Source organism: Nicotiana attenuata, unplaced genomic scaffold (assembly GCF_001879085.1).
Source record: "Nicotiana attenuata strain UT unplaced genomic scaffold, NIATTr2, whole genome shotgun sequence".
Lineage (NCBI taxonomy): Eukaryota > Viridiplantae > Streptophyta > Magnoliopsida > Solanales > Solanaceae > Nicotiana > Nicotiana attenuata.
Window position 1 is genome coordinate 123,554 of NW_017671120.1, and position 17,351 is coordinate 140,904.

Consider the following 17,351-nt stretch of genomic DNA (forward strand, 5'->3'; position numbering starts at 1 on the left):
GGAAGGAGTGGGCTGTGACTCTCAAAAGTGGTGTTCGTAGAAGACTCGTCAATGGGTGAAAACAATTTGTTGTCGACAATAATCTGAAGAAAGGGAATGTCCTTCTCTTTGAACTAGTTGAGGCTACATCAGGGGTTGTGATCTTCTCTGTTGAAGAGCTAGGATTAACTAATGCTTAGCTTGATAATTTCATCTCTTTAGTTATATGTAATGACTTCAAATGGATCGTAGTAATGGATTCATATGATTGTTCTTTATAATATTGTTTGTGTTTTTTCAATTTATTATTGTTATTATTTTTTATTTCAAGAAGACTAATGTTTTATAAATAGCCAATTAAAATTGGGAAGTCATTCAACAGTGCAGAAGTCCCCCAATTTTTTTTATCATTTTACAAACAAGAACAAGACTATGAAGATTATTTTCTTTTTTTCAAAAAAAGTTTAAAAATCGACATTAATTTGCTCATTAATCAAAACCTAAACCTAAACGTAAACCTTAACAAACCTAAATCAAAAGAGAACGTAAACCTAAACCTAAACCTAAACCTAATCAAAAAATATATTTATATTAAACCAAAATACTCACGTGGGCCATATTATACAATCTTTACATGGATTAATCAAGTCTTCTAAGGTAAGACTATATGAGATAAAACCTATGAAGTGCACTTCCACTATATGGCAGAATTTTAAAAAATAAAATAAAACGAAAACAATCTGTATAAACAATCTGTAAAACGAAAACAATCTGTATAGTCATGGAGGAGTGTAATGTGCATAGAGGAGTGAAATATACTACTGGAAAGTGTAATGGTTGCATGAAGGAGTGTAAGGGGTGTCACGACCCCAGTTCACCCTCCATGAACATGTCGTGATGGCACCTAGTCCCTACAACTAAGTAAGCCTAACAATGCGGAAATAACAACCTAACTTGCGAAATGGTTAAATAAAGCTAGACATATTAAAATAGTAACTGCATATAAGGCCGCTCGGCCTATACAACTCAAAAGAAATACCGGCCTATACAACTCAAAAGAAATATGGAAGTCTACAACTCAATCCCAAAACCCGGAAACTCACGGGAACCACAGGCTAATAGAAATACTGTAAATGCTCTAATCTCCAGAATGTCTACATCAAAAGTATGATAGAATCTAGACACTACAGATAGAATAAGGAAGGAGACTCTTCGGTCTGCGGACGCTGCAGATATACCTCGATGTCTCCGTAGCTCTCCTCGCCTCAAGGATAGTGCGCCTGAGTGGAGGTACCTGGATCTGCACATGAAAAACATGCGCAGGAAGGGCATGAGTATACCACAGCGGTACTCAGTAAGTGCCAAGCCTAACCTCGGTTGGGTAGTGACGAGGAAGGTCGGGCCCTACTGAGATAAAATATAATAATAAATTAACAGTATGGAAAACTGACAATAATAATGAGTACAACAGTGAGATAAGACGGGTTAAACAAGGCAATATCAAATACACAAAGAACGGAACAACCACAGAATAAGTACAACCCAATACCAATGGTAACAATGAGGATCTCCCAGGATACCGTCCTGTAGCCCTTTTCTCAACTGTCCAGTGGATCTCCCGGGATGCCTTCCCGTAGTCCATCATATGTGTATATCCGAAGGATCACCCGGGATACCGTCCCGTAGTCCAGCTATCAACGTGCAGGGGGATCTATCGGGAATCTAACCCGAGTCCCAAAGTAAATGTACAGGGGGATCTATCGGGAATCTAACCCGCAGTCCCAAAGTAAATGTACAGGGGGATCTATCGGGAATCTAACCCGCAGTCCCAAAGTAAATGTGCAGGGGGATCTATCGGGAATCGAACCCGCAGTCCCAAAGTAAATGTGCAGGGGGATCTATCGGGAATCGAACCCGCAGTCCCAAAGTAAACAAACAGGGGGGGGAGCTACCGGAATCCCACATCCGTAGTCCCAATGTAAATGCGCAACCACAACCAGAAGATATTCGAAAATGAAGTACAAAAGGCAAACATCAGGTAGTACTAGCCTAGCATGCTTCACGTAGTACAGTCAAGGCAACTTAAACAATTTGGCAAGTTAAATCAACTAAACATGCTTTTCTAATCTAACACAGGTTATAACTACAAGTAAAACAAGGCAAATATGAAGGAAACTCAGTCTCAATATCTTAAGTAAAAACCGGGTTTTTCAACAATTAGCTCAAGTACGCGCTCGTCACCTCACGTACAAGGCACTCAATTACCACATATCAAATCCTAAGGGGAAAGGTCCCCCACACAAGGTTAGACAAGCCACTTACCTCGAANCCTTACACTAATATGGTTGTAGTCGTATGACGTATGATAATTACATCGTTGCGATTCACAATAATTGATCGTCTATATATTTTCATTATTAAGGTCATACGTATCGGCCTATATCAACCATATAAGTCCATTCACTAATATGATTGTAGTCATATAGCCTAAGCTAATTATATCATTATGATTCATAGTAAACTCGACCTTTTATATAATAGGCGTCTATATAACTTCATTAATTAAGGTCATATATATTACCTTATTTATATAATAGTAAATATATAATTATATATATTTTTATTGGTTAATCTTAATTATAATAAAAGGGAAATCATGATTAAATTTTAGGACTAATGTATTCTAGCTTCTTTTTTAGGAGGGAAAACAAGAAGACATTTTTGAACTAAAATGTTAAATACAATTTTCGGAGGGAAACAAAGGGAAAAGTAAAAATATAATTGGAGGGAAATTGAAAGTTTTTACTCTTTATATATCTCTTAAACACAAGAACAACATCTCCAACTCTCTAAACAAAATAGATACTCTAAACATGAATACTAACGTATGGATTGAAGAAGAATTCTATCCATGGTTTTGGATGAAGGTGCCCAAATCGTACATTAAGCGTGATGTTCTGGTAATCTTATTTTTTTAAAATTTTCATGATTTGATAACTGTTGATTATCCCAACTAGCCATGAAGCCTGTATCTATTCATTATGTTCTTGCAGTTTATTCCAAAGAGTATCTGTGGCTATCTTCCTCCTATTTCGGTTAAGACAATGCTTCGATGTAATGGGAAGGAGTGGGCTTTGACTCTCACAAGTGGTGTTCGGAGAAGACTCGTCAATGGGTGGAAACAATTTGTTGTCGACAATAATCTGAAGAAAGGGAATGTCCTTCTCTTTGAACTAGTTGAGGCTACATCAGGGGTTGTGATATTCTCTGTTGAAGAGCTAGGATTAATTAATGCTTAGCTTGATAGTTTCATCTCTTTAGTTATATGTAATGACTTCAAATGGATCATAGTAATGGATTCATATGATTGTTCTTTATAATATTATTTGTGTTTTTTTCCATTTATTATTGTTATATTTTTTTTATTTCAAGAAGACTAATGTTTTATAAATAGCCAATTAAAATTGGGAAGTCATTAAACAGTGCAGAAGTCCCCCAATTTTTTTCTATCATTTTACAAACAAGAACAAGACTATGAAGATTATTTTCTTTTTTCCAAAAAAAGTTTAAAAATCGACATTAATTTGCTCATTAATCAAAACCTAAACCTAAACGTAAACTTAAACGAACCTAAATCAAAAGAGAACGTAAACCTAAACCTAAACCTAAACCTAATCAAAAAATATATTTATACTAAACCAAAATACTCACGTGAGCCATATTATACAATCTTTACATGGATTAATCAAGTCTTCTAAGGTAAGACTATATGAGATAAAACCTATGAAGTGCACTTCCACTATATGGCAGAATTTTAAAAAATAAAATAAAACGAAAACAATATGTATAAACAATCTGTAAAACGAAAACAATCTGTATAGTCATGGAGGAGTGTAATGGTGCATAAAGGAGTGAAATATACTACTGGAAAGTGTAATGGTTGTATGAAGGAGTGTAAGGGGCTACTGGGAAGTGCAATGGATGCATGGAGGAGTGGAAGGGGCTGCTATTGGGAAGTGTAATGGTTGCCTAGGGTCTCTACAAAGAGACTTTAATTCCTACCGGGAAGTGGAAAGAGATTATAATCCTCCCTATATATTTTTCTGAAAATATGCTAGACCTACATAAGACAATCAAACTAGAAATACTACTAAGCATAACGATGGATAAGACCTCGACAAAGAAACATGTTGAACAACCGCTGCATGGCTCACCTGTGAGTCATAACATCTTGTACCAAGATCTGAAGCGTGATTACACCTAGCTGAAGCGTGAGGTTATAGAGTTGATTGAGAGGGTGGTTCGTGATAGTAGCATTGGTTACCTCAAGAGTGTCATGTTGGAAGAGCATCCCCTTACTTCGCTCTATACTATGCTTGACGATATGCCCACACCATCCGTCCATAGTGGAGCTAAGAGCAATTCTATCATTGTTATCATTAGTGATACCGAGTCCGCCTCCAAGACCTCAAAGTCTCTTTCAGTGAACCAGCATATTGAGTAGTCCATGCATTATGAAGATTTATTTCATTTCTTTTTTATTATGTGTTTGTTCGTCTATGAAGTTTTCTACCCCGGTCCCTATGTTGATGTTTTTATTTTTCAAGTTATGTATTGGTGATGTTATCACCCAATGTCGTATTAATGAAGGAAATTATTATTATTATATGTTTTGAATCTTTTTTATATTTTATATTTTTTTATGAACTTTTTCCAGATTACCTGGGGTCTTGTATTAGCAAGAATAGAGTTAGATGATACAACAAAAGGGTATAGAAAACCCTTCTAAAAACAACGAGGCATAATGATCGTTTGATTAAAGTTAACAAAACAGTCCTATTGTCTTCAATATTCTAACTGTTCGTTTGATGCCTAATGAAATGAAAGTACTAATAATAACATTTGTAAAGATTAATTAAGTACTCTAAAATTGGTCAATTTATTTTTCAAATTAATATAGCACATTCAACTTATGACAACAACACTGGACAAATAGGAAAATGTATTGTCAATAATTATGAAGATAGTTTAGTACTTCAAGATGCAAAATATAGCACATACTGAACTCATGGAGATAGTTGATGAGTACTTGAAGATAGTTGAGTGCTTATGAATCAATGTAGTAGGGATTAAAACAAGTTCAAAATGATAACACTTTGGCACTTACAAGGTTCCAGCAATATAGACAAATTAAAACATTCAGTTCATTTCAAAATATTTTAAAAAAAATTATATTCTTATTTCATTCCAACATGGAGTACAAAAGACAAAGGCTTTGGCATCTATTCTACAGAGATTGAATGCGGCAACCAGTAACACATCAAACTAAACAATCAAACTGATAATAACCAAAATAAACAATAATCAAACTGAACATTTTTTTGAAATTTTCATCTCTACAAACATTCCAGCTAACAACACAGATGACATAGCACTTTCATCAACACACGAACTTGAAGATTGTTCTTCACTGTAAACATTTTCTTTTTGGAATTCATTGAATGCTGCTACTGCTTCATCATAAGATTTGTAAGACTTGAAGATGCTTCCTTTGAAACCTATAACCAAGGGAGCACACTCACACCAAGAGTTGTATAATCCTGGCTTTTTACCACGAAATACCACATACACCTTCGATGCCGATATATTATCAGGTTGAGATCCATTTCTAAACTCATTAAAAGCTGCTATGGCTTCATCATACATTTTGAAGGCCTTGAAGATGCTGCCCTTGACACCAATAACCATAGGAGCACACCGATGCCAGGAGTTGCACAATCCAGGTCTCTTACCACGAAACACTACATAAACTTTCGAAAAGCATTATTCCTCTTCCTGTGGTCCATTCCTTAATCTAACCCTAAGAAAGATAAGAGATGAAGAAGGAGAAAACAAAGATAGAAAAAAGGGGGCTGGAAAAGCTTTTTAGGTTCGGCCAAATATATTAAGTGTTTAGGGCTAGAAAGTGACCACTTTAGTAGTTTAATTTTTTGTACGTATCTTTTCTAATTTTTAAACGTATTTCCTCTAATATATTATCTGTATATTTTAGTGTATTTCGATTAATTGGTATAGTATATGTAAATTTTAGTGTATTTCGTTTAATTAGTATTATATGTATATGTGCTTTATAGAAATTGATGAAGCATGCATCTTGGGAAGGTAAGACAATTAAATTAGTGAGAGAGAATTGTTGAAAAAAATTAATTTAAAACGAAAAATCTGCCAAAGGGTATACATGGAAAACGAAAATACGCAAATATCTATTATGCCCTCAAAAGCCGTGCGAAGTTACCATTATACCCCCATTTGGGACGTTTGAGCCATTCTTGGTTTGGCCAAATATATTTTCCGATATGAAAAAGCCCTAAATATAAGCCGCATAAGCAATTCTTGCATTAAAATTCCCGTGTAATTAATTAGTAGGTTAAACCAAACAATCTCTGCATAATTCTTGCATTAAATTCCCACGTAATTAATAGTATGTAAACCAAATAATCTCCTTATATTTTTTTTGCCTTAAAATTCCGGCATAACTAGTATGTAAACCAAACAAACACTTTATAGTGTTTCTTAATTAATCCTAGACTCATAGTCAGTGGCGGAGCCACGATTTTCATTAAGGAGAGTCAAAATATAAAGAAATAAACTCATCAAAAAGTCAAGGGGTGTCATTATATAGCATATATACATATTTAACAAAAAAATTACCGAGCTATATAGTGTAATTTTCCCGCAAGAACCGACACCCCTTTGGTTGCTCAGTGCAGCCCTCACCATGCGTAACACCATTTTATTACTAGTAATTTGCGCTAACATTGAATAGAGCTAAAATGATGAAAGTAAACAATTAATATAATGCCAAAAAACGTCCTTCTTTTTTCCTTAATTTAAGAGAATGTCCTTTGTACAAATGGATAATTTGTTTATTTTTTCATTAACCACTTTCAATCCTCATATATCCGATCCGACTTGTCCCTTTGCCCTTATGTACGACCAACTACCACCTGCCAAGGTCAATCCCAACTCACAACTCTTATTGATGAGGATATATAATATAAATTGAGATGCTGTTAAAAAAAACACTGATTAACCATTATTAAAAATGATATCTTAATAATCATATATGTACTTATCAAATTCAACATCTTATTTTTTTAAGAGAGAAAAAGAAGCCAAATGGGGCCTAAATTTCCCTCTTCCAATTAAAAAGAAAAAGAAAGAAAGAAAGAGTGGGAGAGAAGAGAACTTTAATTAATAAAAGAAAAAGAAAAGATAGGGAAGTCCACTTATTCATATGGGAACACAATAAAGTTTGGAGGACCATTCCACTTTGCTTCCTTTGATTTTCTAACATTGAGCTGTCCCTTGAATTCTTGATTATATTCATTCAATTCTCTCTCTCTTATCTTGATAAGTTCAATTCCATCTCTCTACGTCATATCTTCAAACCCCCAACTTGTACTGTCTACTTGTTATTTATCTCACATGGTGTTTGGCTAAGCTTATAAGCTGGTTAAATTAGTTTATAAGTACTTTTTGACTTATCTATGCGTTTGGTAAAATTAAAAGTGCTTATTAGCCAAAAATAAGCCAAAAGTCATAAGTTCGTACCCCAACTTATCAAATTTCAGCTTATAAGCACTTTAGGTTTGACCAAAATATTTACTATTCTATCCCTAAAATACTTTTTTTTAAAAAGAAAAACAGAACTCTTCGTATACCTAGTTCTTCAGTTGTTTATTATTAATTTCAGCACTTTTATCCAAACACGTAATTGCTTATTTTTTAAATCAGCTTCAACACTTAAAAATATTTTTCAGCACCTAATGTTTATCAGCTACTCTAAATCAGCTAAGCCAAACGGGCTCTTACTAAAATAAACTACTTAGGAGACTTAGAGTCTGCTGGGCCAAGCTTTTATGGAGCCAAAACTATTTTTTATTTTGTTAAAAAAATACTTTTTAAATTATTTAAGATGTTCGGTTAAAGTGAAAAAGTACTTTTGAACAACAGCAGAAGCAAATTTTATGCTTTTGGGAAGAAGCTACAAATTCTAGCATCTCCCAATAAGCAGAAGTGGAAAATTAATTTATTCAAAATAAAGTTAACCTTACAATGATTTATATTTTCCAAATTATCCCTCATTAGTTTAATATTTTTTTCCTTTTTCCTTTTTCTTTTTATTTCTACTATACATTTCTTCTGCTTTTATTTTAATCATATTTTTATTCTCTTTCTCCTATTCATAGAGTTGATTTTAAATTTATATTAAATTATGTATTTATTGAAATTATCATGTAAAAAATAAGTAATACCAAACACTCAATGTTATTACTTCGAAATAACTATATTTATATTGACTGGAATTTTTAATTTATATTTTTTACGTTTTATATTTTCGTAATAAACAACAACAAATTTGTTTTCAGGCTTAAGAATCATTTTGTTTAATGTTAAAGTAACATATTTATAGATTATTTTGCAGCTTAGCTACCAAACTTTTTGTCGGTCCTTGACTAATTCTTAAATTCCATGAAAAGGAAATGGAACAAAAAAATTGATAATTATAAACGAAAATGGTAAAGTCAAATGTACATTCTTTCTTACCGTACTACTCTACTTTTAAAAAAGAAAGTACTACTAAGGATACTATACCTCTTTCTTAACAACAAATCTCAAAGGTGGAAAAAGACTTTGCAAAATTAAATTTATCTTGTCTTACATTTCAAATGATATTGCACAAGAAATAAATATAAAACCGCAATATTTGAGTATTTTCCAAAAAAAAAAAAGGGTAAAATTTCAATTTCTTAAAAATAATTATTTATTCATTGCCATTTTTCTTATGGGCCGTTTGGTAACGGGGATTAGGGCGTTAATCCAAAATAAAATTCGAGATTAAATTTATCTGTTGTTTGATTGTGAATATTAGCTCTAATTAATATGCCTAAATTATTAAATTATTTATTATGATCATAAATAAAATTCGAGATTAAATTTATCTTTTGTCTTTTTGTTTTCTTGAGCCGAGGGTCTTTCGGAAACAGCCTCTCTACTCCTTCGGGGTAGGGGTAAGGTCTGCGTACACACTACCCTCCCCAGACCCCATTAGTAAAATTTTACTGGGTTGTTGTTGTTGTTTATTCTGATCATAATCTTAATTATCAAACAACCCCTAGAGGAGAAAAGGAAGAACATCCGAAGGGCGAGTGTTTAGAAGATTTAACCCAAATAGCCGTTTATTTAATTTTTTAAATTTAAAATAGTTAGCGGATGTATAATATATGTATAATTTATATATTAATATATGTATAAATATGTATAATCAATATATAATCTCTGTATATTGGCTAGGAAAAGTAAACATTAAATCTATCATTGATAAAATAATATATATACTAGTATATGTTTCAATAATAATAATTGACAGGTTAATAATTGGCATGCTGTATCTGGTACACCGTCACCGTTATCTTGACGGCGTTTGCTCCCTTGAAACGGTTGTAACCAGTGCAGGTCGTTCTCATCAACCCTTAACAAATTATCTTTAAGCTCTCTCAATACCCTTTTTCATTCTCCTTTTACGTCACCGCCTACTTCTCAATTCCCATATCTTTTGCTGCTGATTCACACCATTCTCTCAGGTACATACTCTTCTAAAAAATTTCCCTTAAGGATCTTACTTTTTCTGCATGTATATACTTTTCTGCGATTCTTTTTTACTTATTATTGTTATTTTTTAAATTCTACAGATGTTTTAAAGATTCAAAGGATTGTTTGGAATCAAGAATTGGTGCTATCTTCTTGCAAAAGTCAAATCTGTAATGGGTATACAATGAATTGTTTGATAAAGTTGTAATTTTTCTGATTTTGGTGTGTTTAAAATGCATAAAGAAATGCTATATATGGTTCTTTTTATGAATTGATTCAAGGTTATTGAATCTTGGTATTTTGATTCTTTATGGATATGTTGAGGAGGTGGTCATGGTCATGTTTTTGAGTATTAGTTGTGGTGGAATTATAGTTCCAGAGAGGCGGATCCAGGATTTAGAGTCGGTTGGATACCGGATATTATGTATATACATTTTCAAGATCCTTTTCCATATGTATACTTGGTTCGAACTGAAAGTAGTAGGTTCAGCTGAACCCGTTGCTATAGGCTAGAGACGCCTTTACTTCACCTCGAATAATAGGAAATGCTAACAAAGGGGAAAATGGGTGAAGATCTCCTCACAACCTTAACCATAGAAAGCAATCATTTGTCCACCCTTTTGTCCATGGATTCCGGTTCGTCTTCTCATGATGAAATGGAGAGAGAGTTGATCCGGACTGTTAACCATCTACAACCGCCTGATATCAATCTCCCGCTCGAGCCTAGTCCTCCTCCTCCGTCGTGGAATGATACATGTGATATGCTAGATGTAGGCCTTGGTCCCCAACATTATGAGGTTGAGACAAATATTAGTATCACAAAAGTTGGGAAGAAGTGCGCCAAGCGGCTTGATAGTATTTGGGGCGCTTGGTTTTTCTTCACTTTTTACTTTAAGCCAGCTCTGAATGAGAAGTCCAAGGGTAAAATTATTCGCGAGAGTAGCGGGGCATCTCGGTATGATAAATCGGATTTGAGGCAGGATGTTTTCCTTGTTCAGCATGATATGGAGAATATGTACATGTGGGTTTTCAAGGACAGGCCTGAAAATGCACTTGGCAAGATGCAATTGAGGAGTTACATGAACGGGCATTCGCGTCAAGGGGAGAGTCCCTTTCCTTTCACTGCAGATAAAGGTTTCGTTAGATCTCACAAAATGCAAAGGAAACATTACCGAGGTCTTTCCAACCCTCAGTGCCTTCACGGAATTGAAGTTGTTAGGTCGCCCAATCTTACAGGTCTCGATAAAGAGGAGCAAAAGAAGTGGATGGAGCTTACTGGCCGAGACATGAACTTTTCAATTCCTTCTGAAGCCAGTGACTTTGAGTCATGGAGGTGCCTTCCAAATACAGAATTTGAGCTTGAGCGGCATCCTCCTGCATTGAAGAGCAACTCAATTCCCCGTCCAGAAAGATTATTAAATGGCTCCGGCCTGAACCTATCTACTCGATCTTCAAACCATGTAAATGGAGAAGGATTAAACATTTTGTCTGTCTGCAATAAGAGGAAGAAAAATGGATTTTCCGGTGGAAACAATGACGATTGCTGTTTGCCTAATAGTCAACATCCAGTTAGCCCACCCTGGCTAGGAGCATTTTCCGGTGCAATGCAAATGGCATCGGGTCCAGTTACAGCTGCAAAGACTATTTATGAAGATGACACGGCGTTCTTGATACTTGTTAGCATGCCTTTTGTCGATCTAAAAAGTGTCAAAGTTACTTGGAGAAACACTATCTCTCATGGTATTGTGAAGATATCTTGTATCAGCACGGGATGTATACCGATCATTAAAAGGCAAAACCGGACTTTCAAGCTAGCAGATCCAGCTCCCGAGCACTGCCCTTCAGGGGAATTTGTCAGAGAAATCCCTCTTAGGACTCGCATTCCAGAAGACGCTAAACTAGAAGCATATGGAGATGAGACTGGAACTATGCTTGAAATTCTCGTGCCAAAGCAGCGTGTAGGACCAGAAGAGCACGAGGTTCTAGTGTGCCTTCGCCCCTCTCCTTGGACTACACATGCATACGTTGATCTGACAGAAGCAATGGCTTGAAATTTGTGGAAGCTCTCTTAGGTAGTAGTCATTATTTACTGACCTCAATGAAAATGGTATTTATATTTTCTTCTAATTCTTCAGGAAATATTCTTTTCTTTTCCGCCCTTCAGCCAATATGGGACACAAGATGCTGATTTTTTGCATGCCCTCAATGTCCACACCATTTTGTTCCTGCTAGTCTTGGATCTTTTATTGGTATCTTTTACAATTTCATACTGTTTTATCATTAAATGATATTTGTGTTTCAATCTCTATCTCAATTCTTCAGGTCTTGTCTTCTGTTTCTGTTACATACTAACCATTGCATGAATCCCACCTTTAGCTTGTTTTGCATTCTCGTTCCGAGTACTGACGAGTGTCATACTGCATTAAGATTCATGTGATACATCTTTTGTAACCTGAGAGGAAGAACAATTTTTATCAAGATAATTGGAATTGTAGCGACGTACAATAATCTTTGTTTTCCAGTATTAAATAAAAACTTCATTGAAGCTTAGGAATTACTTTCTTTCTTTACCACATCTTACAGAGCAATGCCACAGCCTAAGTCATTTAATTTGAACAAGGTAGAAAATTTGGGATATGCTTTGTTTCCTAGTATCTTGCCATTGTTACTGGATATCGCTATTGTTTTCCATCTATTTTTCTGATTCTAAGGTTGTTGGTACTATCTTTATGGCATGTATTGTTACTGTTCTATTATTTTTTTTCTATCTTCTTGAGCCAAAGGTTTTTCGGAAACAGTCTCTCTACCCTTAGGGTAAGCGTAAGGTCTGCACACACACTATCCTAGACCCCACTTATGGGTGGTTGTTGTCGCTCTTTAATATGCTTTGTGTGCATTCAAGCCATACCAACTTCTGTTAAACTCTCCTGTATTGGTTTAGCTATTTGTGGTTTCTTGTGCTGGTGGAAGTTTCTAGTAAAAATTTTTATGATTAATTTTGTTCCTGTGCATACTCTAAATGCATATTTGCATGTAGTATTGGTTTTTCCCATTTAACCCCAAAAGAAATTAACTTAGACAACATGGAACATGTCTTCTCTTTGAAATATGATAAATAGAAAGAAGAATTAAAAGGCGAGTTAGTCTGTCTTCTTTTTGAAGAGTTATCTATCTAAACGTTCTGAAAGACTTTTATGACCAAATCTGAAAAATCACTATTTTTATTCAGCACTTTGCGAGTTCGTTCATTTTGTCTGTAGTTGCTGGTTGCAGTATCTACAATTGATAGACAGTAGCTTACCACATTCTAAAACGAGTGTACTTCAACTTTTTTAGCTGTGATCAACAAGATAAAAACAGTCGATATACCAAAAAAGCGATAAAATTTGATAGAAAGTCGAGCACAACCCCAAAAACAACAGGAGAAAAGTTTGAACGCTCAGAGACACACCAACAAAATATTAGACAGACAACCAAAGACGTAGAACTACATCTTTTATTGACTACTATGAACTAGATTTCAACTTAATCAACTTCCTCAATCTTAGGACCTGCACCACTTGCACCAGCAGAAGGACCATCTTCATCCATGCCCCCAGTCATATCAGGACCAGCACCTCCACCCTGGTACATCTTTGCAATAATGGGGTTACATATGCTCTCAAGCTCCTTCATCTTATCTTCGAATTCATCGGCCTCCGCCAGCTGGTTGCCCTCGAGCCACGAGATCGCCTGATCAATAGCATCTTCAATCTTCTTCTTGTCGTCTGGGCTTAGCTTAGAACCAATCTTTTCATCCTTAATAGTGTTCCCCATGTTGTAGGCATAGTTCTCCAGCGCATTCTTCGCCTCTACCTTCTTCTTGTGTTCCTCATCCTCTGCCTTGTACTTCTCTGCTTCTTGCACCATCTTCTCAATTTCCTCCTTGGACAATCTTCCTTTGTCATTGGTAATTGTAATCTTGTTCTTCTGTCCGGTGGTTTTATCCTCAGCAGAGACGTTCAAGATACCATTAGCGTCAATATCAAAGCAGACTGTGATTTGAGGTACACCCCTAGGAGCAGGAGGTATACCTGAGAGTTCAAATTTACCCAACAAATTATTGTCTCGAGTTCTCGCCCTCTCACCCTCGTACACCTGAATCAACACTCCTGGTTGGTTATCCGAATAGGTAGAAAACACCTGCTCTTTCTTAGTTGGAATTGTGGTGTTCCTCGGAATCAAGACAGTCATAACACCTCCAGCAGTCTCAAGACCAAGCGAAAGCGGAGTGACATCCAACAGCAACATGTCCTGAACTTTTTCATTTCCTTCACCACTCAAGATTGCAGCTTGAACAGCAGCACCATACGCGACAGCCTCGTCAGGGTTAATGCTCTTGCAAAGTTCCTTCCCGTTAAAGAAATCCTGCAATAATTGTTGCACCTTTGGAATCCTAGTCGAGCCACCAACAAGAACAATTTCATGAACCCCACTCTTATCCATTTTGGCATCCCTCAAACACTTTTCAACAGGCTCCATACATTTTCTGAAAAGATCCATGTTAAGCTCCTCAAACCGAGCACGAGTAATAGTCGTATAGAAATCAATACCCTCATAAAGAGAATCAATTTCAATAGTAGTCTGAGCAGTGGATGAGAGTGTTCTTTTCGCCCTTTCACAAGCAGTTCTTAGTCTCCTAAGAGCTCTAGGATTTCCACTAATGTCCTTTTTGTGCTTCCTCTTGAATTCCTGAACGAAATGATTCACCATCCTGTTATCAAAATCCTCCCCACCAAGATGCGTATCACCAGCAGTAGACTTCACTTCAAAAATCCCTTCTTCAATAGTAAGAAGTGAGACATCAAATGTACCACCACCTAAGTCAAAAATAAGCACATTCTTCTCCCCTGAACTGCCTGCTTTCTTGTCAAGCCCGTAAGCAATCGCAGCAGCAGTAGGCTCGTTGATAATACGCATAACGTTGAGGCCAGAAATAGTTCCAGCATCCTTAGTAGCCTGACGTTGCGAGTCATTGAAGTAGGCAGGCACAGTAACAACAGCATTCTTTATTGTTGTTCCAAGAAAAGCCTCTGCTATCTCCTTCATCTTAACAAGGACCATAGAGGAGATTTCTTCTGCAGAAAATTGCTTCTCTTCGCCTTTGTAATTGACAACAATCATGGGCTTGTCCGCAGGGCCGGGAATGACCTTAAAAGGCCACAGCTTCATGTCACTTTGCACTGAGGGGTCATTAAATCTCCTACCAATCAATCGCTTGGCATCTGCAATCAAATACAACAGGAGCTTAGCCTGAATGCACATATGATTAAATTGTACTAACTGAAATAGTTAAAAGACGACAGAATCTAATTCATAAAAATAAGGATTCAAATTCAACTTGGCATTTACAACGGCAAATACGAATATTACAGTACTCCAAATTATCAACTCAAATAAATATTTTAATTGTTTGGTTTATTAATTTCATCTAAACACGCTATACAAATAATTATTTTCCCAACACAAGCATAATCCAAATACACAGACCTAAATTTGATATTAACAGAACTGTCCTGGGGTGTTGGGCGTTAATTCAATAGATGAATAATGATTCATCTTGTTGAAAGCATACATCAATACCAAACAATATATACCCTAACTCAAAATTATCTTTTTATTAGTTCATTCTGCTTCAATAATTACCAATTCCAAATAAAATTGTTCAGCAAGAGTTTCTTACAAAATTTCAACCAATCCGTGTCCGATTAGGAAGATTGCACTTATTTGAGCTAAATTTAACACTACTAATGGTTCTTAAGGTACATACAACATTCATTTTTATTTCGATAAACTTCTTTTGTCTCTTCAAAATAGAATTTCTGCAGGCTCAAATCAAAAAATCAAATATACGGCTCTATAACTCGCAAACCACACAAATTTGACATCTTCGCAAAGAGTTAACATTCATGTTGCTCCCAATATATCAAAATACCCGGGGCGGAGCTAAAGTGTTGTGAGCGAGTTCGGCCAAAGCCAGTAGCTTTGATTCAAAAGCTGTATTTGTTTAAAAACTCATTAAATATATATCTAAATTATTAATTTAGAACCTCTAACTTAAAATGAATAGAATTCCAAAACCATAAGTTTAGAAAATACTAATATATCAAAAATACGAGAAGGCCAAGGCAAGCTTACCAAAGACAGTGTTAGTAGGATTCATGGCAACTTGATTCTTAGCAGCATCCCCAATCAACCGTTCCGTATCAGTAAAAGCAACATAAGACGGCGTCGTTCTGTTCCCTTGATCATTCGCTATGATCTCAACACGATCATGCTGCCATACACCAACACACGAGTACGTCGTCCCTAAATCAATTCCGATCGCCGGTCCTTCACATTTTCCAGCCATTAATCTGAGCTCAAAACGAACAATTATCACACAAACAAGAGTAAATAATCAAGTAATAAGAGCTGATACTTTTTTTTTTGGTAGAGAAAAATCAAGTAATTGGAATATGGAGATAGAAAAGGGATAAGGGTATAAAGAGTTGATTGATTGGTTCCTTTTGGAGAGTCTCTAGAAGTTTCTTGATTTTACATGAAAAAACCACCGATTGGAGATTAAAGACGGTGTAATTGGAATGAATTTCTTTTTGTGGGAGAGGTGGCGAATTGAGTTTCTCTTCTCGTGAGTTCTGGAAATTTCTCTATACTACTAGACGTGTTACGTTCACAATGCTTGGATTAATTTTCTAGCTTACTCTTTAAAAGCTTATTTGGATGGTTAGTTACATATCGTACTGATCATATTATATTGCACTGTATTATTTTGATGAAATATTTGGATAGATTGTTTTATTTCTCGTTCACTTTATAATGTTTTGCTAATAATATGAAGAATAAACTTCTAATACTATAAAGAAAAAGTAGCATACGAGATAAAATTATTATATAAAAAGATAATTAAATGATAAAATATAATATTTAATAATAAGAAAGTGCAAAATGAGAGGAAAAAAATAAAGTAACGATGCGGCCACACCGATCGATCGTTACATAAATTGGCATTTTTTATCGTTGCGTAATGAAGGATATAATAATACGATACAATAAAATTTAAGTAACAATCAAAATAAACGTTATATTTAAAATAACAGTACAATACAAATAGGTAACAACCATCCAAACAAGCTGTTAGGAAAAACCTAGTACTATACTATTTCTTAATTAATTATTTTAGGTAAGTAAATCATATATTAAATAGCCACCTAAGCTCAAACGTGTCAATTGAATAACCTTATTCAAAAAATTATATTTGTATTAAATAAATTATGTTTTATATATCAAAAATCATGCAGCATGTTACGTTAAACATTAGTATTCATATTAAATCTTGAATATCTTTAGGGAAATTTTGGTTTCAATAGATATTAATCATAATAAAAGTAATACCTATAATCAATAGCATAAATTTTATTCCAACTTTTTAAATTCAACAAGTAAAAGTTAGTATTGTTGGCGGTGGTGGTGTTTTTTTAACGATTCGTTTTTTTTTTTTTTGATGCTTTGATTTGAAACCGTCGACTTGGAAATTAAAGACGGTGTCTTTGGTTCTGGAATTCTTTTAGGCAAGTAATATTTGTCGGTCTGCTAAAAATAATTACATTGTTAGCCAAATATATATAAAAGATATACATTGATTATGATAAAAATTATTATTATATATATATATATAT

The 17,351-nt window shown here is 34.9% G+C and overlaps 2 protein-coding genes across 2 annotated transcripts; one reads left to right on the forward strand and one right to left on the reverse strand.

The window, feature by feature from the left end:
* The first annotated feature begins 9,516 nt into the window (after positions 1 to 9,516).
* Positions 9,517 to 11,947, forward strand: LOC109206050. The gene is made up of 2 exons (XM_019368819.1): positions 9,517 to 9,626; positions 9,735 to 11,947. The coding sequence occupies exon 2, from the start codon at positions 10,179 to 10,181 to the stop codon at positions 11,682 to 11,684; it is 1,506 nt and encodes a 501-aa protein (XP_019224364.1). The 5' UTR covers positions 9,517 to 9,626; positions 9,735 to 10,178; the 3' UTR covers positions 11,685 to 11,947.
* A 1,031-nt stretch (positions 11,948 to 12,978) lies between these two features.
* On the reverse strand, positions 12,979 to 16,333 carry LOC109206051 (heat shock cognate 70 kDa protein 2-like). The gene is made up of 2 exons (XM_019368820.1): positions 15,811 to 16,333; positions 12,979 to 14,897 (listed from the first exon to the last, which is right to left on the reverse strand). Exons 1-2 carry the CDS (start codon positions 16,022 to 16,024, stop codon positions 13,159 to 13,161), a joined length of 1,953 nt encoding a protein of 650 aa, XP_019224365.1. The 5' UTR covers positions 16,025 to 16,333; the 3' UTR covers positions 12,979 to 13,158.
* Positions 16,334 to 17,351: the final 1,018 nt, after the last annotated feature.

Bases quoted from the DNA above. Each gene is read 5' to 3' on its own strand.
- LOC109206051 (XM_019368820.1), bottom strand. From the start codon at position 16,024: ATGGCTGGAAAATGTGAAGGACCGGCGATCGGAATTGATTTAGGGACG. The intron at 14,898-15,810 runs GTAAGCTTGCCT...ATTTGATTGCAG, and splicing joins TCCTACTAACACTGTCTTTG to ATGCCAAGCGATTGATTGGT.
- LOC109206050 (XM_019368819.1), top strand. From the start codon at position 10,179: ATGCTAACAAAGGGGAAAATGGGTGAAGATCTCCTCACAACCTTAACC.